The 21,600-nt window shown below is 40.5% G+C and overlaps 1 protein-coding gene across 2 annotated transcripts; it reads right to left on the bottom strand.

Annotated features, from left to right (window-relative positions):
• Positions 1 to 6,901: 6,901 nt before the first annotated feature.
• LOC149078318 (eIF-2-alpha kinase GCN2-like) lies at positions 6,902 to 16,571 on the bottom strand. Of its 2 annotated transcripts, none has more exons than XM_089241964.1 (3): positions 16,367 to 16,571; positions 15,951 to 16,084; positions 6,902 to 12,063 (listed from the first exon to the last, which is right to left on the bottom strand). In XM_089241964.1, the coding sequence occupies exon 3, from the start codon at positions 12,016 to 12,018 to the stop codon at positions 7,264 to 7,266; it is 4,755 nt and encodes a 1,584-aa protein (XP_089098090.1). In that variant the 5' UTR covers positions 12,019 to 12,063; positions 15,951 to 16,084; positions 16,367 to 16,571; the 3' UTR covers positions 6,902 to 7,263. The 2 variants fall into 2 exon arrangements, with proteins under 2 accessions (XP_089098090.1, XP_089098089.1); XM_089241963.1 differs by having other exon boundaries at positions 16,351 to 16,567.
• Between the last annotated feature and the right edge of the window lie 5,029 nt (positions 16,572 to 21,600).

Below are 21,600 nucleotides of genomic sequence, written 5' to 3'. Positions count from 1 at the left end.
ATGTAGGAAATTTCAATGTCTGAATTAATTCAGTGGCTGCTCAGACCCATGCCATAGATTATGATAGCTCAATCACTGCTTCTAACGCCACTGCTTTTGGTGAACATGTCATGCAAAACACTAATAAATTTTGTTGAGTGGAATGGTACTCCTTATTGCAATAGTTATTACTCGGTTTTTCAAAACTACCTATTAAAATTTCAGAGGGGGGAGTGAAATTATTCTTCAAAAATTTTTTTTGGATAACTCTGCCTTGGAACAACAAAAGTGATAAAAAAAAAAGTGATCGAAATAAAAAAAATCATTGTAGCCATCTTAAAGATAGAGGGATTTATTGTAAAGGATATTATTATATCCAAAGAAGTTAACATTATACTATGGGTAATTCCAAATAAGATCTGAAAAAAATATTGTAGACAAATTTATTGTTGTATCGAGGTTTCACTGCATTATTTTCGGTTGCTGCTCTCTCCCTCCATTCATTCGAATCAAGCACAACTCTGGTCTATCGCCATAGGCAATTTACTACTGGTTGAGTTGTGCCGGAAGTAGGATTGTTTTCCCCTAGGCCACGGAAAAGATTATATACAAAGTATACATTACACATAATACATAAAGCTGCCTCGCGACATTTGGCCAGTCATGGCCCAGCCGCCTTGCGACCAGTTGTCTAATTGGCACTGTTTTCAGTACGCTGCCTCACGAAAGTTGCCTATATGGCACGGCCTTGACCTCACTCTTAATGTTCTTGGAGTGTAGACAGGGCCTTTGAGTCATGGGCTCCCAAGTGAGAGATCAGTACTCAGTGGAGCCCTTGCTGACTTGCCATTGTTGCCCTGCAGACTCTCTCTCTCCCTCCAAGAGGCACTTGAGGAATGTCACCTAAAAATATTTTGGATCATTCTCTCAAAAAAATTTGGCTTCTAAGAGAAATTTGGCGGGCATCTAAGTTTTTCTTTTTTAAAAATTTGTCACGTCTTGCAATAAGTAAATGCTGAAAACCTGTAACCGAAATATCAAACTTGTTATGTCGTTCATGCAGCTTTCAAGGATGAGGATTTACACATAAAAATGAACGTGATGCAATAACTCTATAGCAAGGGGACTCTTAACCTTCGGTGCTCCATGGACCCTTTATGACAATGAGATGAAACAAACCCATTCAGGGGGGACAAAAAAAACAATAAGTTGATTGTTTTCACATTATTATGTAGGGGGTATAGACCTGTTGGGAGTTCTTGCTGAGATTTCAGGGTGTTAGCGAATTTCAACAAGAAAACAGTAAACTTATTGTTTTTATTATCCTTCACTAACTCCCCTGAAATCCCTCCAAAACACACAACAGGCCTTGTGAAATCTCTCCACCACCACCACCCCCTCCTGCATTGAGTCTTATTCAAGCTCATGAACTCCCTAAAATTTCAAGAATACCAAGTCAACTGACCCTCTGAAATCTGTTGAAGACCCCACATGTGGTCTTATCCAAGCTCACTGACCCCCCCCCCTGAAATTCTTCCAAGAACCACCCCAATGAGCTTTATTTAAGCTCACCAAACCTCTGAAAGCTTTCGAACAAGTCTGTGGACCTCTGGTTAAGAACCCCTGTCCTGTAGAGGTAGTTTTTTTACATGATAGACGTAAAAAATGCATAAGAGGTTCAAACCAACAATTCTCATGAGGTAGAATCGCATCTCCTTTCTGAAAAAAATTATCGAGACCTTTTCGAACAACTTTATTGATTAATGCAACTATGCTTCAAAAAATTGTCTTTAATTTGCAAATTTTGTGGCTACCGTTAATGATTGTGATGAGTTTATAGAAGTTTTGACCAACAAACGCATATTTCTTTACTATGTGAAGATTATTTTACCTTTTTTTTGCCGGCTTAGAAAAACTTAGTCATTGATTTGTTACCTCGTTTGTTCATTATGATTATGTATATAGATTATTATATAGCCTGTTGAATCCCTCGTAAAAAAAAAATGTTACTTGTAAATAGGTTGAGCTTGTATAAAAAAAAAACAAATAAAAAAAAAGCAGAGCCTAACGTAGATTTAGCCGTCGTAGTTGAATGTTGCATCGTGATCACTGCTTGAAAAAAATTGTTTCTTTTTTTTTATTTGTAGTTTAATTTATTTCTGGATTGTTTTTATCGTTGAAAAAAAAGGGTTGTTTCGATTCCTTTTCTTTCATTTGGCGAATTGTTGTTGAAAAGAGAAAAAAAAAGTTATAATTTTGAATAATTAGTTTTTTTTGCCTTTATTCGATGTGTAATGAATTTTGTGAGCCAATTAAATATTTTATTTTGTATGTGGTGCCTCTGTGATTGTTCATCTTTTAATGATCATCAGTGTTAGTTTTGAGGTCCTTCGTTGAGTCCAACTCAACATAGAACATATGGAAACAATGGTACTTCATTGTTATAACAGCGCTTCACAAGGAAAGGGTCGTGGATAGACAAGGCTCCAGCCCTGAAGCATGGGATGATTTTCATCATTTTTTGTTTGTTTTGTCACGCTACAAATTCATCATAAAGGGGTCCCGTAAAAGATCCCAGCCTAGGGCCCTGCTTCAGGATGTGGGGCCATGGAAAGGGTTCCAAGGTGACATCTTCAAAAAGTTTTGAAAAAATTATCACTGATTCTACTCACTTATGAAAACATCTTGCAGAATTATCACAGGCCACTCAAAAAAAAAATTATTAATAGTTTGAACGTTAATGGAGGCTAAAAATGAATTTAAAAACTCCAGAGCAGGCATCTTTAACCTGTTACTCGAAAGCACCACAGTACTCCTTGATGCGCCCAGAGAGCTCGATGTTAATGTCAGATTTCATGCTCACGAGCACTTCACCCATCCCAATTAAACACTTACTAAAAATTGCATTTAAGGATTAAAATCATCCCAATTTCATGCATATGTATGTCAAACTTGCCATAAGGGTGTGCTTCTGTTGATGATGGGTACAGGCAGTGCTCGCACACTTCCTGGACTGGAACCCCCTGGTGTTCATTCAGGCAGTGCTCGCAACTAAGAAAAGGTTGAAGACCTCTGCCCTAGATTCATTCAGACATCATTCAAGCAACACATGATCAGGTACAGCAAAAAGAGAAAAGCTGTTCAAGGTTAGATAAGAGAAGGATCCAGAAAAAAAAGACTGAGTGTTTCCCCCCCCCCCTCTTTCTTTCACCAGTGTAAAGAAATGTGTGTGCTCAGTATAAATGATACAAAAAGGTTTTTTTTTTTTCCAAAAAATAAGTATTTCTCTTCCTAGAAAGCCACACATATCATGTCAGGTGTTTTTGCATCATAGTGAGGGAAATAAAAGCGATGGGCGGGGTAAACATTCTTATTTGGGGAGGGGGGGGGGAGGAAAGCAGTTATCAGCTCGCAATCAGGAGAAAATAGGTGGCAATTTGTGAAGGTTTCGCAATTTCAAACATGGCAGTTATAATGTGGATCAGGAAAATTTTAAAAACTGCTCAAAGGAAATTAAAACCTCGCTTTTCTCGACATACCAAGAATGAACTCGAACATTCAAAAAGATGAATTCCCTCGATTTTCACGAGTGGCCCAGCACCTGGGCTGGCAACACCAGAGACACCTGCGCTGACTAAACTACGCCCGAAAGTACGTGTCACGTGGTAGCACCATAAACTGTTTCAAAACCACGCCCAACAGAGGCAACTGCCGCGCCGCACAGCGGTAATAAGTATGATAAGGTGCTTACTAATTATAAAATCCTGTGAACTTATTCGATATTGATAAAACATCCAGGGGAATGGCGTCTGCTTGGGTTTGTGGGCCCCCTCTTAGGCTTGCCCCTGGGTGAGGGGGGCTACAAGTTACTTCGGATGATGGAGGTAGGATGCCCCAATCATGGGGGGGGGGGTCTCGGCATCCAGGCCTTCTGGCCCGGCGCACTCAACTCTCTCCAGCGTGGCCCAACCCAGGGTTTAAGCTACGGTTGCATTTTTCGCAAAAATGCGTACAGGAGGTACGAAACGAGAAGACATCCAACCATAAATCATTAGCATTGTAGCATTTCGCTAAAGCTCCCCCCCCCCATTTTCGCTTTTTTGCTAAAGGAATTTTTTATCTAGTGTAAACCCTGCCCCAACCCCTCGTGGTAAAGGGCTTATATCTCTCATGGGGCAGAGCCTGGGCCACGTCTGGTCTTAGGCCCTCCTCACACGGGGAAACTAAAATCGAGCTCGAGTTGCTTCAACTTGAGAGTTGAGTTGACTAGAACGAGTCGAGTTGCTCGTTCTCCCTCACACGGCGCTACTAAAAAAATATCCAAAGCCCGGGAAACTGAGTAAAAACAGCAGTCTATTAGTTTTCCTTCTTATCTTCCGGTACTATCTTGTTAACCGGGTTAGGAAAAATCGAAGCAAATAAATAAGAAAAATAATTTCTATTATATGTGAAATTGCTACAGAATTTCACAGCTCACAGGTAAATACAAAATTTCATTATTTAAATTGATATCATTTTGAAATGACAATAAAATGGTAAAAATTAGATAATTTTTTAGTATAATTTCATTTCGAAAAAAAATCGTCTGTTTTTCCCTCTATAAATGTGCCTTTCAGAACCCAGATATGTTGGATTTAATATATTTTTATTGTTTATTAGTTAAAATATTGTCACGCAGAATTTTAAGTAGTTTCATGAGATGAAACGACGAAAACTGGTTCCCAGAGGCAAAAAATAAACTATAGGCAAAACTAGAGACAAACAGCACATGAATTGTTGTTTATGTTTAAGGGAATGATTATCCCCGAATACTCCCACACACACACATGTGCGTGTACGTGACCTAGATTACAGACATTCCAAGCAAGGGGGAAAATCAGGAACCATCCCTATGGAACACGTGCTTGTTTAGGTACATGTAAAAGTAGACAGTATTTTGAAATTTTCTGCAGGTTCTTATCCAGGGCCGTCTTAAGAGCAACATGGGGGCTCCCAGCCATGTATTTTTTCTTTCTGAGATCCTACTTGGCAAATTCATTTCGTTATTCCTGAAATTTTTTACCAGATATAATTTTTGTGATGCTCCATCTTCTTTCGAAATGGCCCCCGCGGGGGAGTGCCCGGGTGGACCCATGTGTTTACCACGGACCCGTCATCTAGGGGATCAGGGGGCTATTGCCCCCGGCTTTCAAAAATACACTATAAATAGTATATATACGTACTTACAGTGAGTATATGTTCTTTGCCCCCCCCCCTCCGGAAAAAGTTGAAATGGGTTTACCATTTCATTCAGTGGCGTCAGAGCCAGGGGTGCAAGCTCAAGCACCCACGGTAATTTGTGGCATGGATCCGAGCACCCCAGAATTGATTAAGAAATTAAACTTTCCTATATAAAACTAAAGACGAGCACCCACAGTTTCGAAACAATTCCGACGCCCCTGATTTCATTATAATTTCAAAATAATATCAGTTTAAATAAAGAAATCGTGCATTTACCTGTGAACTGAAATTCTGAAGAAATTTCATTATATCCTTTCAACTGATAATTTATTATATATATACTCTGGATTGTTTTTCAATGAGTCCAAACTCGCATGACGAAAATATGAAGGAATGCTAAAGGCAGTTTCTCTAGTTTCTTCAACAAAAGTTGGCGGCGACTAGCATGTCAGTCGCCAAGTGACCGAGTCGCGTTCGATATTTTGTCGCCAAGACGCTAATTTCCTCGTGTGAGGGCGTCTAGAGCGATATACGTACTGGTCTTCGGGAGACGGTTTCTCTTATCAGTTGCCGAACTTGAGTTTCCCCGTGTGAGGAGGGCCTTACAGTTGCTTCCGGGCGTGATGCCAGTCGTATAAGGACTGCCAGAACAACAGGTTGGAAGACAAGATTTCCCCAGGTTACATTTGCATGCAGTAGTCAATGCTTTGCAAGTCTGTGCTTTGCAGTAGTCAAACTATTTTCCAACAAGGATCTTTACTTTTTATGGTCACGAAACAGTGTGACTATGGAAGACGAGCGGAGGGGAAGTGGTGCTGAAGTACGGAGGAATTAAACGCTCTCGTTTCACGGCACGCCGGAACAAAATTTTTTGGCGTCCTTTTCCGGACTTCCGCGCACACTGGGACAAAATTGCCTATTTTGGCTATTTGGAGACGTAAAATACAAAAACACACCATTGGAGCAAGATGGTCCAAGATTAGGCTGACCATATTTCCTCGAGAAAAATACGGGAAATTGGGATTCCAAATACGGGAAAATACAGGACATTGAAAATTATGACGCCAAAAGTGCACAAAGTTGCCAAATATTGCTGAAATTACGGGAAACGAAGCGTTACTGCAAATTCAGTGGATTAAAATGGATTCCACGAAATAAAACGTTCAACAAGACAAATGTGGGAGATTAATGTTCTTATTTATAGTTGTAATTATATAATTTATGAGTTCAAAAATAATTTCAATCTTTGACTTCAATGAAGAATAAAAATCCAAGCAGGCGTCATGTAAAAAACGGGAAAAACTGGGACACTTGCCAAAAAGTCGGGACGGCCAGAAAAAGAAATACGGGACGCATGATCACCATATCCAGGATGCTAATTTTGGCGTATAGTTCCCATCCCTGTATTATTGAACGTGACTTTGAAGGGCTAGCTCATGAACAGGAGCCACCATTTGTCATAGGGATTGAGTCCTTGGGCATGACATAGGACTGGAGGTGAATGAGAACGACATTCAAGGACCAGTGGAGGAACATTGCTAAAAGAGTGTTGCACAATTTCGGAAAAATTCTAAAAAGGAGGCAAAAGCAAGTGTCATTGGGGAATCGTATTATTTATTTTATTATTATTACGTTGTATTATTGATTGAAGACGTTTCTTTTCCAGTCATTTTTACGTGAATGAATAATCGTGGAACGAATTATACGAGTTTTTATTATTTCCCATAGTGAAGTTTGATTCGAATAGCGAGTGATTTGGATAACGAGCACGTTCGCGGAACGAATTAAGCTCGTTAACTGAGAAGCTCCACTGTATTCCAATTCCAGTATCCGCTTCCTCAGAACGATCGTAACGTAGATCTGTATTCGGCTGCACTCATCAATAAATGGAGACAACAATATTCAAAATCATGCTGACGACACATAAGAAAAATTCGGAAAAGATTAAGATTGGCAGTGTCTAACGACTAAATCAAAATTTGTACAAAATATTGGGAACATTTTGGTGAAGGAAAAAGTTTGCAAATCACACAAAATCGCTAAAACACAAACCGTTCCCCATAATCACAGAATTACCCTGAAATTACTGTCCGGCAGGCTGTAGAGAACAACTGACGAAGGCTGTTTTCTGGCTTTGATATCACATATCTCCTCCTGCAGTTGCAGCAAGTACTTCTTGCTCTTGGAATGCAAGTCACAAACAATGGAGAACGCCTGCTGTACAGAGTACTCACTACCACTAATATCACAGAAAGAAACGATGGAGCTGATCACGTTCAGCTTCAGATCTAGCGCTATAATGTCATACGTACGAGTAGCAGAGGGTTGCAAGATGGACATGACGTGGCTCCTTATGTTCGGCTCCCGCTTCCTGTTGTTGTGGATCTTATCCTGGGACAGGAACCTCACGCTCATGATCGGCGCCGACCCGCTGCAGTTGTACGCGGAGAAACTCCTCTGTATCTCCGAGGATTTGACGGGCTGCGGGAATTCGATAGACGACTTGAACGAGTTCCCGTACTTACACAGATGCTCTTTCAACTCTGAATAGCATATTTTCTTCTCGCTGACCCTCTCCTTTTCGAAAGAACGTATTTTGATGATGCCCGGTTCTGCCGCGTGCAATATTAACAGGTGTGCGATAGAATTGTTCCTACAGTAGTCAACGGCATCGTCGAGATTCAATTGCTTATCGTAAAACACGGAAGCTGCAAAGCCGAGAGACCAGAGTTCTTTTAGCAGGGCGCTTCTTTCCACAGACATTTCGGAATCGATCGAATAGATGAGGAAATCAATGGTTCCACTGGTCTGGTGCTCTGGATTGTAATCCATCTCTGCTGCTACGATTTTTTCGACCGCTATGCTTACTCCAACAGCGGCCTGACTGATGCCTCTTCCTTCCGACAATGACTTTAGTTTGAAGGATTGTATCAGCTTATCGTATCTTCCGCCAGCAGCCAGGACGTCGAGAACGGGCCTTTTTTTCTTTAGCTTCAGATTACAGACAAATTGGAAGAAGATCCCGGAATAAAACTTGATTTCATGGGCAAGACATGGGCATACATACAATGGCAGTTTGATTCCGAAAGATTCAGCAAGCGCGACGACGCTCTTGAGTTCCTTCAACGCCTTCTTGGCTAACGTTCCGACTTCCCCTTTAGTTTGCGTCAGGATTTGGAACGAGCTGGCGAATTTGCTGATTGGATCAGACACATCTATGAACTGCGACAGCTTATTTACAACCTTCTCTGGAATTTTACTCTCGAGCAACAGATGCTGCAGTTGAAGTTTCGAAAAATTCCGATTCTTCTGATCTCCCAGAATTTCACAGACCATATTTTCGGTCGATTCTTGCACTCCGCAAAAGAGCAATACCGATCTCAGAAGACAGGTGTGGTTTAAGCAGATGAAATAATTCCTCTCTTCCAATGAGGGAAATTCGGCGATAATTTCACACACGGCAGATAGAACTTCGGCATCCGGCATGTGGAAGTACGAGTTAGGCGTGACAATATCAAACGCATACTCGAACTGCTCCCTCGGATGGCAGCCGAAAACCTTCTGCTCTCGGTACACTTTCTCCAGAGTGAACCTTTTCAGCTGATTGATCTCCTTTCTGGCTATATGGCGAGCGAACGGGACTCTGAGATCATAAGGCAGGCTTATCATCCCACCTCCGTGGTCCATAACGGTAACGCACATATCATTCTGATACAGCAACGATTTGGGCATCAGGGTCGGCACGGAGTAACTCACTGCGCCGTGTTTGCGCAAAACTCGGTTCAGAGTATCGATGATGTCTGTGAAGAGTTGGGTAGGCTTATTTCTTATCGATAACCCTTTGTAAATATCCATGTCGTACGTGAAGTCGAATTCGGTACTGACGTCTTGATTAAACAGGCAATTGATCATGTATTTGTAGGTCCTGCTCTGAGGGTTCGAGACAGTGTTACGCAGTATGTTGTTAAGTTCAGTCTCCTCAATCAGAAGCGGAGGTATGTAATCGGAGGAGATGAGCTGATTGGATGTGGGTCTTTTATTGACGTCGTGCTGCAGCAGCCAATTGAGAATACTTATCATGTCGGGGGTCAGATGCTCGTCCACGTCGGATGGCAGCAATATGTCAGATTCCCTCAAATTCATGATAAGTTTGACCCTTTCCATGGCGGTGGTGGGAGGTGGGTAGCACATCTCGAAAAAGATGATGCCCAGACTGTAAATGTCGACCTTTTGATTGTAGGTTACCTTAGACGTCGGAATCGCGATCTCGGGAGCAACGTATAAAGCTGTGCCGACGTTTCCCGTGCGGAAACCATCTTCGGCTGCGTCGGACAGAGACTGCTGGAAGTGATCGTCTCTGCCTCCTCCAGTGGCTACGACGTCGAAAGAAATAGTTTTGGATATCACGTCGGTAGCGAGACCGAAATCTCCGATCTTCACATGATCTTTCGAATCTATAAATATGTTCACAGGTTTGAGATCTCTATGGATGACGCCCTGCTGGTGTATATGATTCAACCCTTCGATTATCTCGCGAAAAAGTCGCCAAACGAGAGAGATGTCTTTATGCAAACTGTGGTCGATAGCAGTGCGCAGCGTACTCTTTTCGCAGAATTCCATCTGGATGTACATGTACCTTTGGATTTTTTGTTTGACTAGGGCAACGCATTCCATCTCGTCGAAAGAACTATCATCATAATTTTCGTCATTGTAGTTGGTCTTGGTCACGCCGTTTTCCTCTTCGAAACAGATATAGTCAGACGAGCTGTTATCGGGCCGGAAAACCAGAGACGTATCGTAATCTTCGCCGTCATCTTCATCGGAGGAGAATCCGTCTTCTTTGTTATTGTTGCACATTTCCCACTGTATCGAAGAACTGGTGGCCGCAACAGTTCCATCGGTTCCCTTGACGGGTTGCGTTTCAGATTTCGTCATGTTCTTCTGATCGACTGGAACTAGCGTTTCTTCGATCCATGAATTGTAATACCGGACGATATTTTCGTGATTCAGACGAGATAAGAGTTTCACCTCGCGCTTGATTTTCCTATCCAGCTGCTTATTTGATGGATTCAAGGGAATTTTTTTGATGGCATAAACTCTGGAGTCTAATTTATTTTTCACCTTGAGTACATGACCGAATCCTCCTTTACCAAGACAGTCAATTATTTCGAATTCGCTTATCAGTCTCGATCCGTATTTGGATTCATCTGTTTTGTCAGGGACGTTCACAGATTCGTTCTCTTTCCCGGGGATTTTCAATTCTAGTTCTTTCGGCAAAATGCTCTGCAGCGACGAGAACGCGATGAAAGGATGGATGAGTAATTTCTCTGCGGTCCACCGCTCCTGCTCGTCGTGCGTCAGACACTTCTTCAAGAAATCCTGAAAACTTGGATTGAGAGTCTGCGGTATTTCCACCTGCAGGTCCTCCTTCGATAGGTGTCCCGTACTGAGAGCGAGCAGGACTAAACCAAACCGATAAATGTCAGATTTCTTCCCTCCTCTGCCTATACTCGGCGGGTAGAAATCAATTTCCGAGTCGCCGGTGAATGTCCTATACATATCGTACATCCTCTTGTCCAAGCTGTAATCGGCGAGCTTCACGACGCCGTCGCTGCATATGAAGACGCTGGTGTCCCTGATATTTCTGTGAACGACAGAATTTTCGTGTAGGTAGTGTATCGCTTGGAGGATACCCCTGGCATAAAACTGAAGTTGCTGGATGCTGAACGGCATACCCCTGGACATGTGGGCCAAGGAACAGCCGGTCACATACTCCTGCAACAGGAAAATCATTATCTTGTCTTTCTTCTGGACGTAGGACATTCCGAGATATTTAACTATGCTCTCGTGTTGGAGCTGGCGTAAAGTCTTGAATTCCTGCTCTATACTGGCCAACTGTTTTATATACGTCATCTGCTCACTCTTCAGAGTTTCATAATCGTCTGTTTTGCATTTATTCGGAAGTTTCCACTGCAGCGTCCACTTTATAACGATGACAGGATCCCCGGAAACAGTATCCATGCCATAATATATGACGCAACCTTTCTTATTGTGATTCAAGCACTGCCCGCAGAAAACACTGAGCTCTTTCCTTCCGCTGAACTTCAGTGTCGTACGGACAGTGCCGACGCAAATTTCTCTACAATTTGATTCGCTGTGACTTCTCGGTCTTGTGCGTTCCAGTGACTGTTCGTCGACCAATTCACTGCAAGAAGTGGTTTTCAGTCTGGGTTTTCTGTGTGCGTCTCGCAAAGCCATTAGCTTACGGTTTTTCTCCTGCTCGATGGCCAGAAGTTTCTTCTCTTCCTCGATTTCTTGCGCCAACTTCATCTTCTCTCGTTCTTCTTCCATTTCCATTTGTTGTTTCAATTTGTTGTGAACCATTTCTTCGTAGAACGACTTATAATGGGGCTTTTTATTGTCCTCCAAAAACGTCACGGTGTAGTGGATGAGTTCGAGAAGCATCTCTTGTCCTATGCTTTGCTCCGCGAGCGACCGAAGACCTCTCTTCAATTCCGACGTGTCGTTTAAAGACAGACCTTTGCTGTTCCGTACATCTATGAAAGGCACAGAATTAGGATAATCATCGGAGCACCTGACGTACAAATCAGCCTGGGTCGTGATTTCTTCTTTTGATTTTGCGTCGTTGTCCGGAGTGAGGGTGATGACGACTTCCAGAGGTTTCCATGTTTTCCACGGCTTATTCTTTCTCAAGTCCTTCACTTCTTTAGGGTAGATGGCGGTGATCGCGGACAGTTCGTCATCTTGACGTTGTTGAAACGAATCTTCATGATTCGAGAAAGATTGGTTGCAACTCATTATTCATATCTTCCGGTAGAGCAGCAATGCTGCTTTTTATTAAGTCTGGAAGAGTGAAAGAAAAAAACAAATATAAATTTAGAAAACACTATTTGTCGTCAGATTCAAATGAATGAGCTAATTAAAAAAATACAAATAGTAACATATAAGAGCATTAACAAATTGAATGGTATCACGGTTGGAAGATTTTGGGACGAAATAGCTATGGTCCAGGTGAGTTACTACCAAACCACTTATCTCCTACCTTCCGCTAGCACTGTCTTTAGAGTATCATGGGCACCTCAGCAAAGTGGTATTCTGAGGCCCCTATCTGGATGGAATTACCCCCTACAAATTCATACTCTCAAAAATCATAGTGCTAGATCATTACAGAGCACTATAATACACAGGCACTGTGATTACCATTGCACGATTCAGGGGGTCCTTCTCCGCCCGAGTCATGCAGTAGTAAGATGCTTTTCTTCCGCCATGTCAGGGTCCACGGGTTCGACCCGGGGGAAGAAAATTGAATATAAGTTCTTTACCCACCGAGCCTAGGGCAACCACCAATATATATAGATGACGCCTTCATTCCCCACCCAACTTCATTGGTTGGAAATTGCTGTATGGAGATTTGACTGGAGTTGGTGTGCGATAAAGTTGATTATTACAGAGGCTCTTTATGCAATATCGTGATTGAGGTCCCTCTCCTTCAGGTGAACAGATGAATTAAGATGGTCCCAACGTTTTCTAGGGCTCAATCAAAGCTACCATACTTTCCATTGCAGGTTTTCTGTGGTTCCCAACTTTGAGGAGCGAATGGGAGCTGATCTCACTGTTAAAAAGTCTCACCACAGAGAGTAACAAGCCTACAAAAGGTATAAATATTCAATCATTATACTTCACCCACTTAACTTCTGAAATATAGATGGCAGCACTGAAAAATCAGACACAACACTAAATATGCACTCAGACTGTTAGGCACTCACTCACTGTTTACTCACTCAGTAGTAAATTGCTTATGACGATAGACCAGAGTTGTGCTCGTTTTGAAAAGAAGAAAGACAGACAAGAGCACAATACACCTAAAACAAAGGCAGCTTTTCCTCAAATGCAAGCACAACTCCTGTAGCACCCAGACAGTTGAGAAGATCTCAACTCCATGCCTCCACTATTGTGGCAGTTAGTCACATCCATTTGGATGATGACTTTTTCCCTTCTGGAATCTTCTAATACATTAAAATAAACATAGCAAAAATAAAAAACAAAATTGAAAATATGGCTACACACACATGGACTGTAGTACAAATAGTAACCAACAACAGTATTCAACTGACCCAGGGAGTTTCAATTACACGTGACTTGTAAAATCGCTCACTAGATGAGCGATTATTCTTGACCTCCCAAAATATCTTCCTGCTTAGATATGTGTATTGATATAAACCATATGCCCCCCTGTACCCTTTATAAAAGTTCATTTACACCATATATGTAAACAAGATTTCTGTTATCAAATTATCTAGATAATCACTGATACTTAAAACAATACCCTTATTGTGCATAAAATTGAAATATATCTGGCAAGAAAAATACCAAATCATAGGGCTAAATGTCTTTTAATTTGGTAGTGCTGATTGTATATGATGGTTAAGAAATTCCTGAAACTTATTCAAAATTACTTCGTTAAGAGGTGTTTAATAATTCATCCTCGTTTCATTTCCTCAGTAGGCTAATCAATTTGAATAGGCATTGGATGTTTTCTGTTACATGTGTACCTGAAATTCCATTATCGTTAAATATATGAATGCATATAAAGACTGGAAAGAGCTATAGCATAAGTTCTCATAGACAGGGCCGTCTTAACACATGGGCCCACCCAGACACGGCCCGTGGGCCTCAAGAGAAGAAGGGCCTCAGAAAAACGAGAAGTAGTTGAATTTTTCGAAAATTTTCTAGGTAAGGCCTCAGAAAAATCACTTGGCCCGGGGGCCCATGATGTTCTTAAGACAGCCCTGCTTATAGAGTCAGAGTTTTTATTATTTTCAATCTTGTATCGGGTCTAGGATGTTACACATTTAAAATTTCTATCCCTTATTCAGTCTAAGAATGTTTTGTTATTGCTTTTGTCATTAGATTTTTATCATCATTTTTCATTTTGACAGCCATAATATTATCTCCCTTTCGACGATTTTTTCCTTTGGAAAGAAAGACATCAGAAAGAATGACTCCATTTCACTCTTGGCAACTTCTTGCTTGTCATGCTTTTGGTCGTTTTTCTCATCAAAATTTGTAGAAAGAGATCTGATAGTGAAAGTCACACATCTAACTTCATGATTGCGTCATTATGCTGGACAGATGTAACATAGTCTTACATCATGAGGACCTGGGTTCAAGCGCCATACCAAGCACTGCACAGAAAAAAACTTCAACAACACGGATTCACAACACGTACATGCACATTCCAACATGCACCAATTTGTTATAAGTTCCACAGAGGAATAAGGACGAGGTGCATGTGCGGTTTAGTAGTAGATGCAAGATGGTAAGATATGCATTACCTACTGTCATTATACTTAAAGGTTTCGCAACTCTCCTGAACTCACACAATTATCAATTAAAACGATTCATACATTAAACTTCATATGATATTGATTATCAAGATTCTTAAACGTGGACTGAGTGCAACATGCAATATCATTGCATCATTTCTCAGCTATTTTGTACTGGTGAATTCAACAGTAGAAATCAAAACAATAAACAGCTTACTGCTATGTCTGAGCGATAAAACAAAATTTAAATAATCTTTCTGTGTCATATTTAACCAATAAGTATGGATAATTTAGTTGGTGGGAAGATTAATGCAATTATAAGGTAGCCACAAATAGCAATACTGAATTTTCAAGACATGATGAAAAATGTGAACCCGCTTTGTTCTGGTTCTGTTTCACTGGCCACCATATAGTTTCTTTCAGAATAAAATCATAGAGATACAAAATTTTGAGGTTTTGAAACTCCATGAACCCAATAACAGCGGAAAAGTGACCCATAAACACAAGCACGTGTAAACTAGCCGATTTTCTTCTATTGGTAGCTTGTGAGCTTGGAAAAAAACAATCTTTCCACCCTGTCTTGTTCAATTTATCGGTTACTACTGGATAAAGAAAAATGCTCATCAGACTCATTTTTTACAAATAAAATCAACATTCCGCTGATAACTTCTTGTTGTGCTTTCAGACATTTTTCTCGCCAAAGAAAAAAATATCGCCAAGACATTGCCAAAAAGAGACAATGCTACTCAGCTGTTCCCATTATTATTACATAGAACAACTTTAGTAGCAGCGAGTAAAACCAAGACTGAGTAGCTTTTGACCTTTGAAGACCGGACACACCCCGCTTCCCATCTCATAGAGATATCGAAGCGTTCCCGAAGGGTGGGTGTATCCGGAAAGTTTTATTATAAAAAGACTGAGTAGCTACTTAACTTGCCCAATGTAGCTGAGAATTTAAAATGGGACTATACTACAGTTGTTCCTTGGGGTGAACGGCAGTGCCATTCTAACTATTCTAATACTACGGTTACCAGATTCGAAAAATGAGAAAGAAGGTTGCCTGTGCACGCACCCTTGATGACGTAACTTATCCGAATTTTCAGAAAAGATGGCGCCACTATTCAGATCAATAAAACCGGTCACAACAATAATTTTTCCCATCTCTAAAACAGAAAAAATTCTGGGAATTTCGACAGCTATTGGTGAATGGGAAGAAAATACACAAAAATACTCATATCTATGAAGAAATACATCTGGTATAAAGTGAAGAAAAAAATAATTCTGGAAACCTGAAAAAGGAGGACAAAAGGATGAATTTTCCAAAACGTAGGAAGACGTTTGAAATTACGTAAAAAAAGGAGGACATATCCTCCCAAACGAGGTACTAATACTGAAGATACTCACATATTGAACCAGGAGAAACTTGACGCCTGGGTACAAAAGTACTTCGCTAGGAGGCGTTCAATGATTCATCCTCGTTCATCTCCCAAGTACATTCAATCAGAATAGTCATTGGATGTTTTCTGTCACATGGGCACCTGAAATTCCATTATAATGAAACATATAAATGCTTATAAAGATTACCATATAAAATTGAGTTTCTCATGAAAAATTGTTGACCTACACGGGGAAGGGAACGAAATATTTCATACTCATGAGAAGAAAAATAAAATCACATATATTTATTTATCATGCTATGTATAAGAATACTGAAATACCACTGAATATTTATAATACTGTGATGCAATCAATGAATTCTCATGAAATAAAATATTGGAAATAATTAACATTAAAAGATCTATACCTTGTAAATTTAATACCGAGTTCAATTTCCAATTATTTTGAAACAATTTCCAAGGAAATTTTTCAATCGAGAGCCCATTTTCAACCACGTGCTCACGGAAATTTCGCAAAGCACAGGCTGTCAGTTAAATATTATATCATTAAATAGCAATTCAGTTTTAAAAAAATTTGTAACGTGTTATGTTTACACATCTATAAACAAAATACGAGCTTCAATTAATTGGTTGGTAGTGATGATGATGGGTCAACATTGCTGCTGATTATGTAGGTGAAAGCCCCAGTAGATGACGCTAAAATGAAGTTGATCCTAAGCTCTGAGGATTTTTTAAATAAGTAGCGTGACCATATTACCCGTATTAACAGGGACATCCAGAAGGCGTTTCCAACGAAAATTTTCTCGCGGAACTCTTGATTGTCGTTGGGCTGTTCTGCGGAACCCTTGATGATGATGAGACTGTTTTATAGAACCCAAACAAATTTTTGAATATTTATCCAAAAAAGAAGTGTATGTTTACTCAGGGCCGTCTTAAGAGCATCATGGTGCCCCCGGCTCAAGAGATTTTTCAAGGCACTACTTGAGAAATTCTAACTACTTCTTATTTTTTGTGAGCCTCCTTTTTTCTTGAGGCGTCCAAGCCGTGCCTGAGTAAACCCATGAATTAAGACGGCACTGTCCCCCATAGGCGGAGATAGACTTGGAAGTCTGGGGGGGGGGGCACGATGATGATGTCAATTCATATATACGTATATACATTAGATCAGTTGACTCCACCTTTGACGCTGGGGGAGGGGGCATCCACGCCCCCCCCCGTATCTCCGAACATGCTGTCCCCACTGCCTTCTCAACTGCATCATAATAGCCCTAGGGCAAAATGGTAGAGGACTTCATCAAGGCGAGATAGACATGAATGACAGGAAGGGGGGGGGTGTGATGATGATGATGATGCCGGAAATTCATATACATCAGATCAGTCGGCTCCGTCATTGACGATGGGGTGGGGTGCCCTCCCCCCATGCCCTCCCGTACCTCCGCCCATGGCTCCATCACCACTTCTTAATCATTGTATCATTGTGCTTGATCTTATCTGGAAGCCCCTATTCAATTGTGAGTTCCCAGCATGACACCCACAAGGGCCTGGGGCTGGCAGGACTCGAGATGAAAAATCGAGATGAAAAATCATTTCGATGATGAAAAATCTCTTTGATGATCTCATCATTTTTTGTTTTTCACACAAAAAAATTCACAATAGTAAATTTGAGTTGCCCGTGAAGAGTCTGATCTGGGGTACACCAAACATCTTAAACTAGGAGCCCTACTGCGGGATGTGAATCCTTGGGTCTCCGTGCCATGGTCGGTTGAACTCACGGTTGGGACCTAGAGGCGCAACTAGATGTTTAGTCGGTTGGGGCAAGAATGCATTTTACCATCTCTTTATAACGTTGAAGGAGAGGTTAAAAGGTAAAATTTGCGCCCACTCTGGTAAAGCGCCCGGGGCACTCATATCATATTGTTTTTTTTTCATGAACCCATAAATTAAAAATCGGTCACCAATTTCAATCGTGTATTTGATTGGTAAAAATAAATAAGGCTTATTTTTGATGATAAAATTTTATTTTTCCCGCTTATTGGTTACGGGAGAAAAGTAATTAAGGCACCATTTGTTTCATGGTGAATAAGTTTACGAAATATGGAAGTTTAGAGTTTGAGAATGTTTCCGTGTGTACAGAGTTTTTTGCTGCGCAGAAAAAAATTCTCCATATTGTGTGTATAAGGTAGCATGATATTTTGCATCCCATACGCATCGAAATTCTGTGCGCAGAGAAACAACAGGCCTGTCTCTCTCTCACCCTTAAGGTAATTATTTTCGTCCCTAGCTCACCAGGTCAATCTTTTGGTTGGTCAGTCACATACTTGCATACTATTTTGGTCACTCACATGCTTGCACACTCTGTAGGTCAGGTGTTGCCACCTTAAATCTTTTCGCGAAACCCTTGATGATAATGACGTTGTTCCACAGAATCGAAACAAATTTTATAATATTTATCAAAAAAAAATTGCGTCCTTATACTGCCATTTTATAGCCCCGTGCCAAAATAAAAGGTTTATAGGTGGCACCTAATTCACATATACATATTGTCATAAATCATTGTGCCAGATCGTATTGTGGAAGCTCCTATGCAAATGAGGTTGCCGTGCCTGGGTGGGACTCATACGTTAAGATGGCCCTGGGTGTCTCGAAAAGTACAGGTGATCCTCAATCCCAAGAATATCACTAGTGAATAAAAAATTTCCCGAAAAAGCAGTTTTTTTTGCAACTTGTAATTTTCTGATGAAACGGAAAACGACATTCGTGAACTCCTGGGGGTTCTGGTTCGAAAATTCTAAGTGAAAAAAACTGTAATGTTATTGTTTCCTAGGTTGTTGAGTTAACCGAGAGTGGTCTGATTTTTTTTTTAAAAACGCTATGTCGTTAAAATTCAAAATAAAGAACAGCTTTGCGAGTATTAGTAACAAGGAAGTTTCCTTCTTTGACAGCTCTACGGATTCCGGGATTTTTGAGTGTTCCGTGTCGTTTTATCATACGAAACCCCCTCCTCCCCAAAAAAAAGCTTTTACGGAACCCGGAAGTTCCGCGGAAAACCGCGGATGCTGATGTCAAACCTATGCTCTAGGTCACTACGTTCCTCGTTTACATCCATCGCTCACCAGTTTATTCTTTCGGTCTCTCACATACTTGCACACTGTTTGGGGTCATTCAAGTATTACGTCAGCATCGAGGGAGGGGGGCGAGGGGGTTTCGGATTTGCTGACTTTTGATGACAAGGGGGGAGAGGGGAGAGGGGGGGGTTTGAAGGTTGCTTACGTCATCAACCACCCCTTTTTGAAGATATGAAATATTCTAAGCTGCTGACGAAATTTTGCTGACAAGTGGAGGGGGGAAGGTCAAAAATGGCTGAAAATGTGCTTACGTAATACTTGAATGGCCCCTTTTGGTCATTCACATTGCTTGCACGCTGATTTTTTCACTTACATGCATTGCTTGCACACTTTCTAAATTAGTCCTCCAAGTGGTCTGGATTTTTTTTAAACGACACATCATCTCGTTAAAATTCGAAACAGGGAACAGCTTTGCGAGTATTAGTAACAAGAAAGTTTTCATCTTTGAGAAGCTCTCCGGGTTCCGGGGTTTTCAAGGGTTCCGTTAATCATTCAGAACCGCAGAAAAGCTGTCACTGAACCCCAGTTGGAAACCCGTGATCGGGGAAAGGGGATTAATTATTTTTAATTTTTTTCCCGTTTATACTGTTTGTATTCATGTACGTCTATATTCGTAAGCGGACAAACGAATGTTGGGACTTGCAGCCACTTCCTCGTGGTGAGTCCTGAGAATCCTGAGAAATTTTGAGCAAAAACTTGCAGAGAGCTGCAAAAATAGTCCATCTAACTCTGTGGTTCCAAACCTTTTTTTTGCCTTGATTTCGTAAAATCCCGATGCTCTTCCTTCCTCCTTCAAGAAACAAACGGGGGGGGGGGCGACAAGATAGAAAATGGAAAAAACCTTGTGAAACTAAAATATTGAAAAAAAAATTTCTTTAAATGCTGTTTCTAATCAATTCCTGTGAGTTTTGAAACGCTTTTGAAGGTTAAAATCTGAGAATTTCGCTGGAGAGATTCTCTTCTCTGTGATCCCCTCAAATCTCAAAATAGCATATATGCTTCCCTCCCAAAAAAAGTAGGTCCTACTCATACCCCCCTATCCCACTTTCCATGACGTTGTGTACACCTCTCGATAACGGACATCCTTTGGGACAGAAAATTTTGCCCGCTGACAAAGACTGTCTGTTGGATAGATAGCAAAATACATGGAAGCCCCATCGACGTAAATTGCAAAAAAAAAGAAAAAAAAGAAGAAAAATTGTCCGTTATTTGGAGAATTCCCGCTAAAGAGGAGTGCCCGTTATAGGAGGTCTAAAAAGTAGGGGTTCCAACTTTTCAGACAGTGCGTGGGCCAAAAAACAAAATTTTCATGAAGCCCAATGTCCGGAGCAAGTCATACTGTGATATCTCTATTCACACGGTTCAACGGGTGGATGCAACAGGGCCACAGGGCTTCGAGATAAATAGGGAGCCGTACATTATTAGGGAATTTTATTTATTTTGAGATAATTTTTTTTTTCATTATACATGAGTTTTCATTAATTCTTAAATTATTTCTTTATCAAATATGAATTTCATTAATTCTGAAAAATTATTTTTTCATTAAATATAGATTTTTATAAATCTTGCCCACCCTCGAGTAAAAATCAAATTACCCCCCTTTAAAAATCATATTGCTCCCCCCCCCCCTGTGGGGCCGGATCCTAGGTTGGAAAACAGGAATCTAACTTTAAAAATTGCAAGTGGGGGGGAAATAAAGGCAAATCGCGGTAAATAAGAGATGTCTAAAATTATTTCTTTCTCATTAATTCTGAAATTATTTTTCTCATTATTTCTGAAATGCTTTCTAATTTCTTTTTTCGGCATTTCTATGAATTCTATAACTATGTAAGCCCTTTCGTCGGCGGGCCACACAGAAAACCTCTGCTACAAATAATTGGAGTAACAAAATCTTGCGATGGCAGATCTTCTTTTTATAGAAAATCTATTTATTACCGAAAATAATAATATATCATTGTCCACATAATATTTAGGAAGTGTTTCCAGATAAACATCTTTCAATCAGCCAATTTAAATTTTTCGAGACAATAAACAGAAAACCCAATTGACCATTTTTCAGCTCCGGTAACCTTTGCACCACGGACACAACAACTGAATGGTACGAAACCGGAAGAATTTTTCAACATACAGAACGTTCCATTTCGACGAATCTCACCCATCATTGAATCAGCTGGTGGTACATGCTTATTCTACTTCTCTCTTTTTTTTTTTGAGTTGATCGGAGGACCAAAATGGAAGCACGAAGAATACATCAATTGAAAAGAATAATAATAAAAAAAGGAAAGCACGTAGCACCTCATTATATTCAGTTCATTAAATAACTTTCACTACAGCAACAAAAAAAAAATAAAGATTCATTTCCCATCTTCTTCCAGGATGTGTCTTTTTGGACAACCATTTTCTTTTTGACGTTGGTAGAGCAGCAGCTTTTTCTTTTCTTCCACCAGCCGGACAAAAGCTGTTATGGTAAAATACTTGCACAAAAACATATTGCTATGTTAGTTATTTTTAGCAAAAACACTCGCAGGAACA

The sequence above is a fragment of the Pholcus phalangioides genome, unplaced genomic scaffold, assembly GCF_987345545.1.
Source record: "Pholcus phalangioides strain wild (caught in Gottingen) unplaced genomic scaffold, Ppha-v1.0 ptg000014l_1, whole genome shotgun sequence".
Classification (NCBI taxonomy): domain Eukaryota; kingdom Metazoa; phylum Arthropoda; class Arachnida; order Araneae; family Pholcidae; genus Pholcus; species Pholcus phalangioides.
Note: the sequence above shows the minus strand (reverse complement) of the source record. Positions and strands in the feature narration are given on the sequence as shown.

Excerpts from the sequence above, each read along its gene's own strand:
- LOC149078318 (XM_089241964.1), bottom strand. The coding sequence starts at position 12,018 with ATGAGTTGCAACCAATCTTTCTCGAATCATGAAGATTCGTTTCAACAA.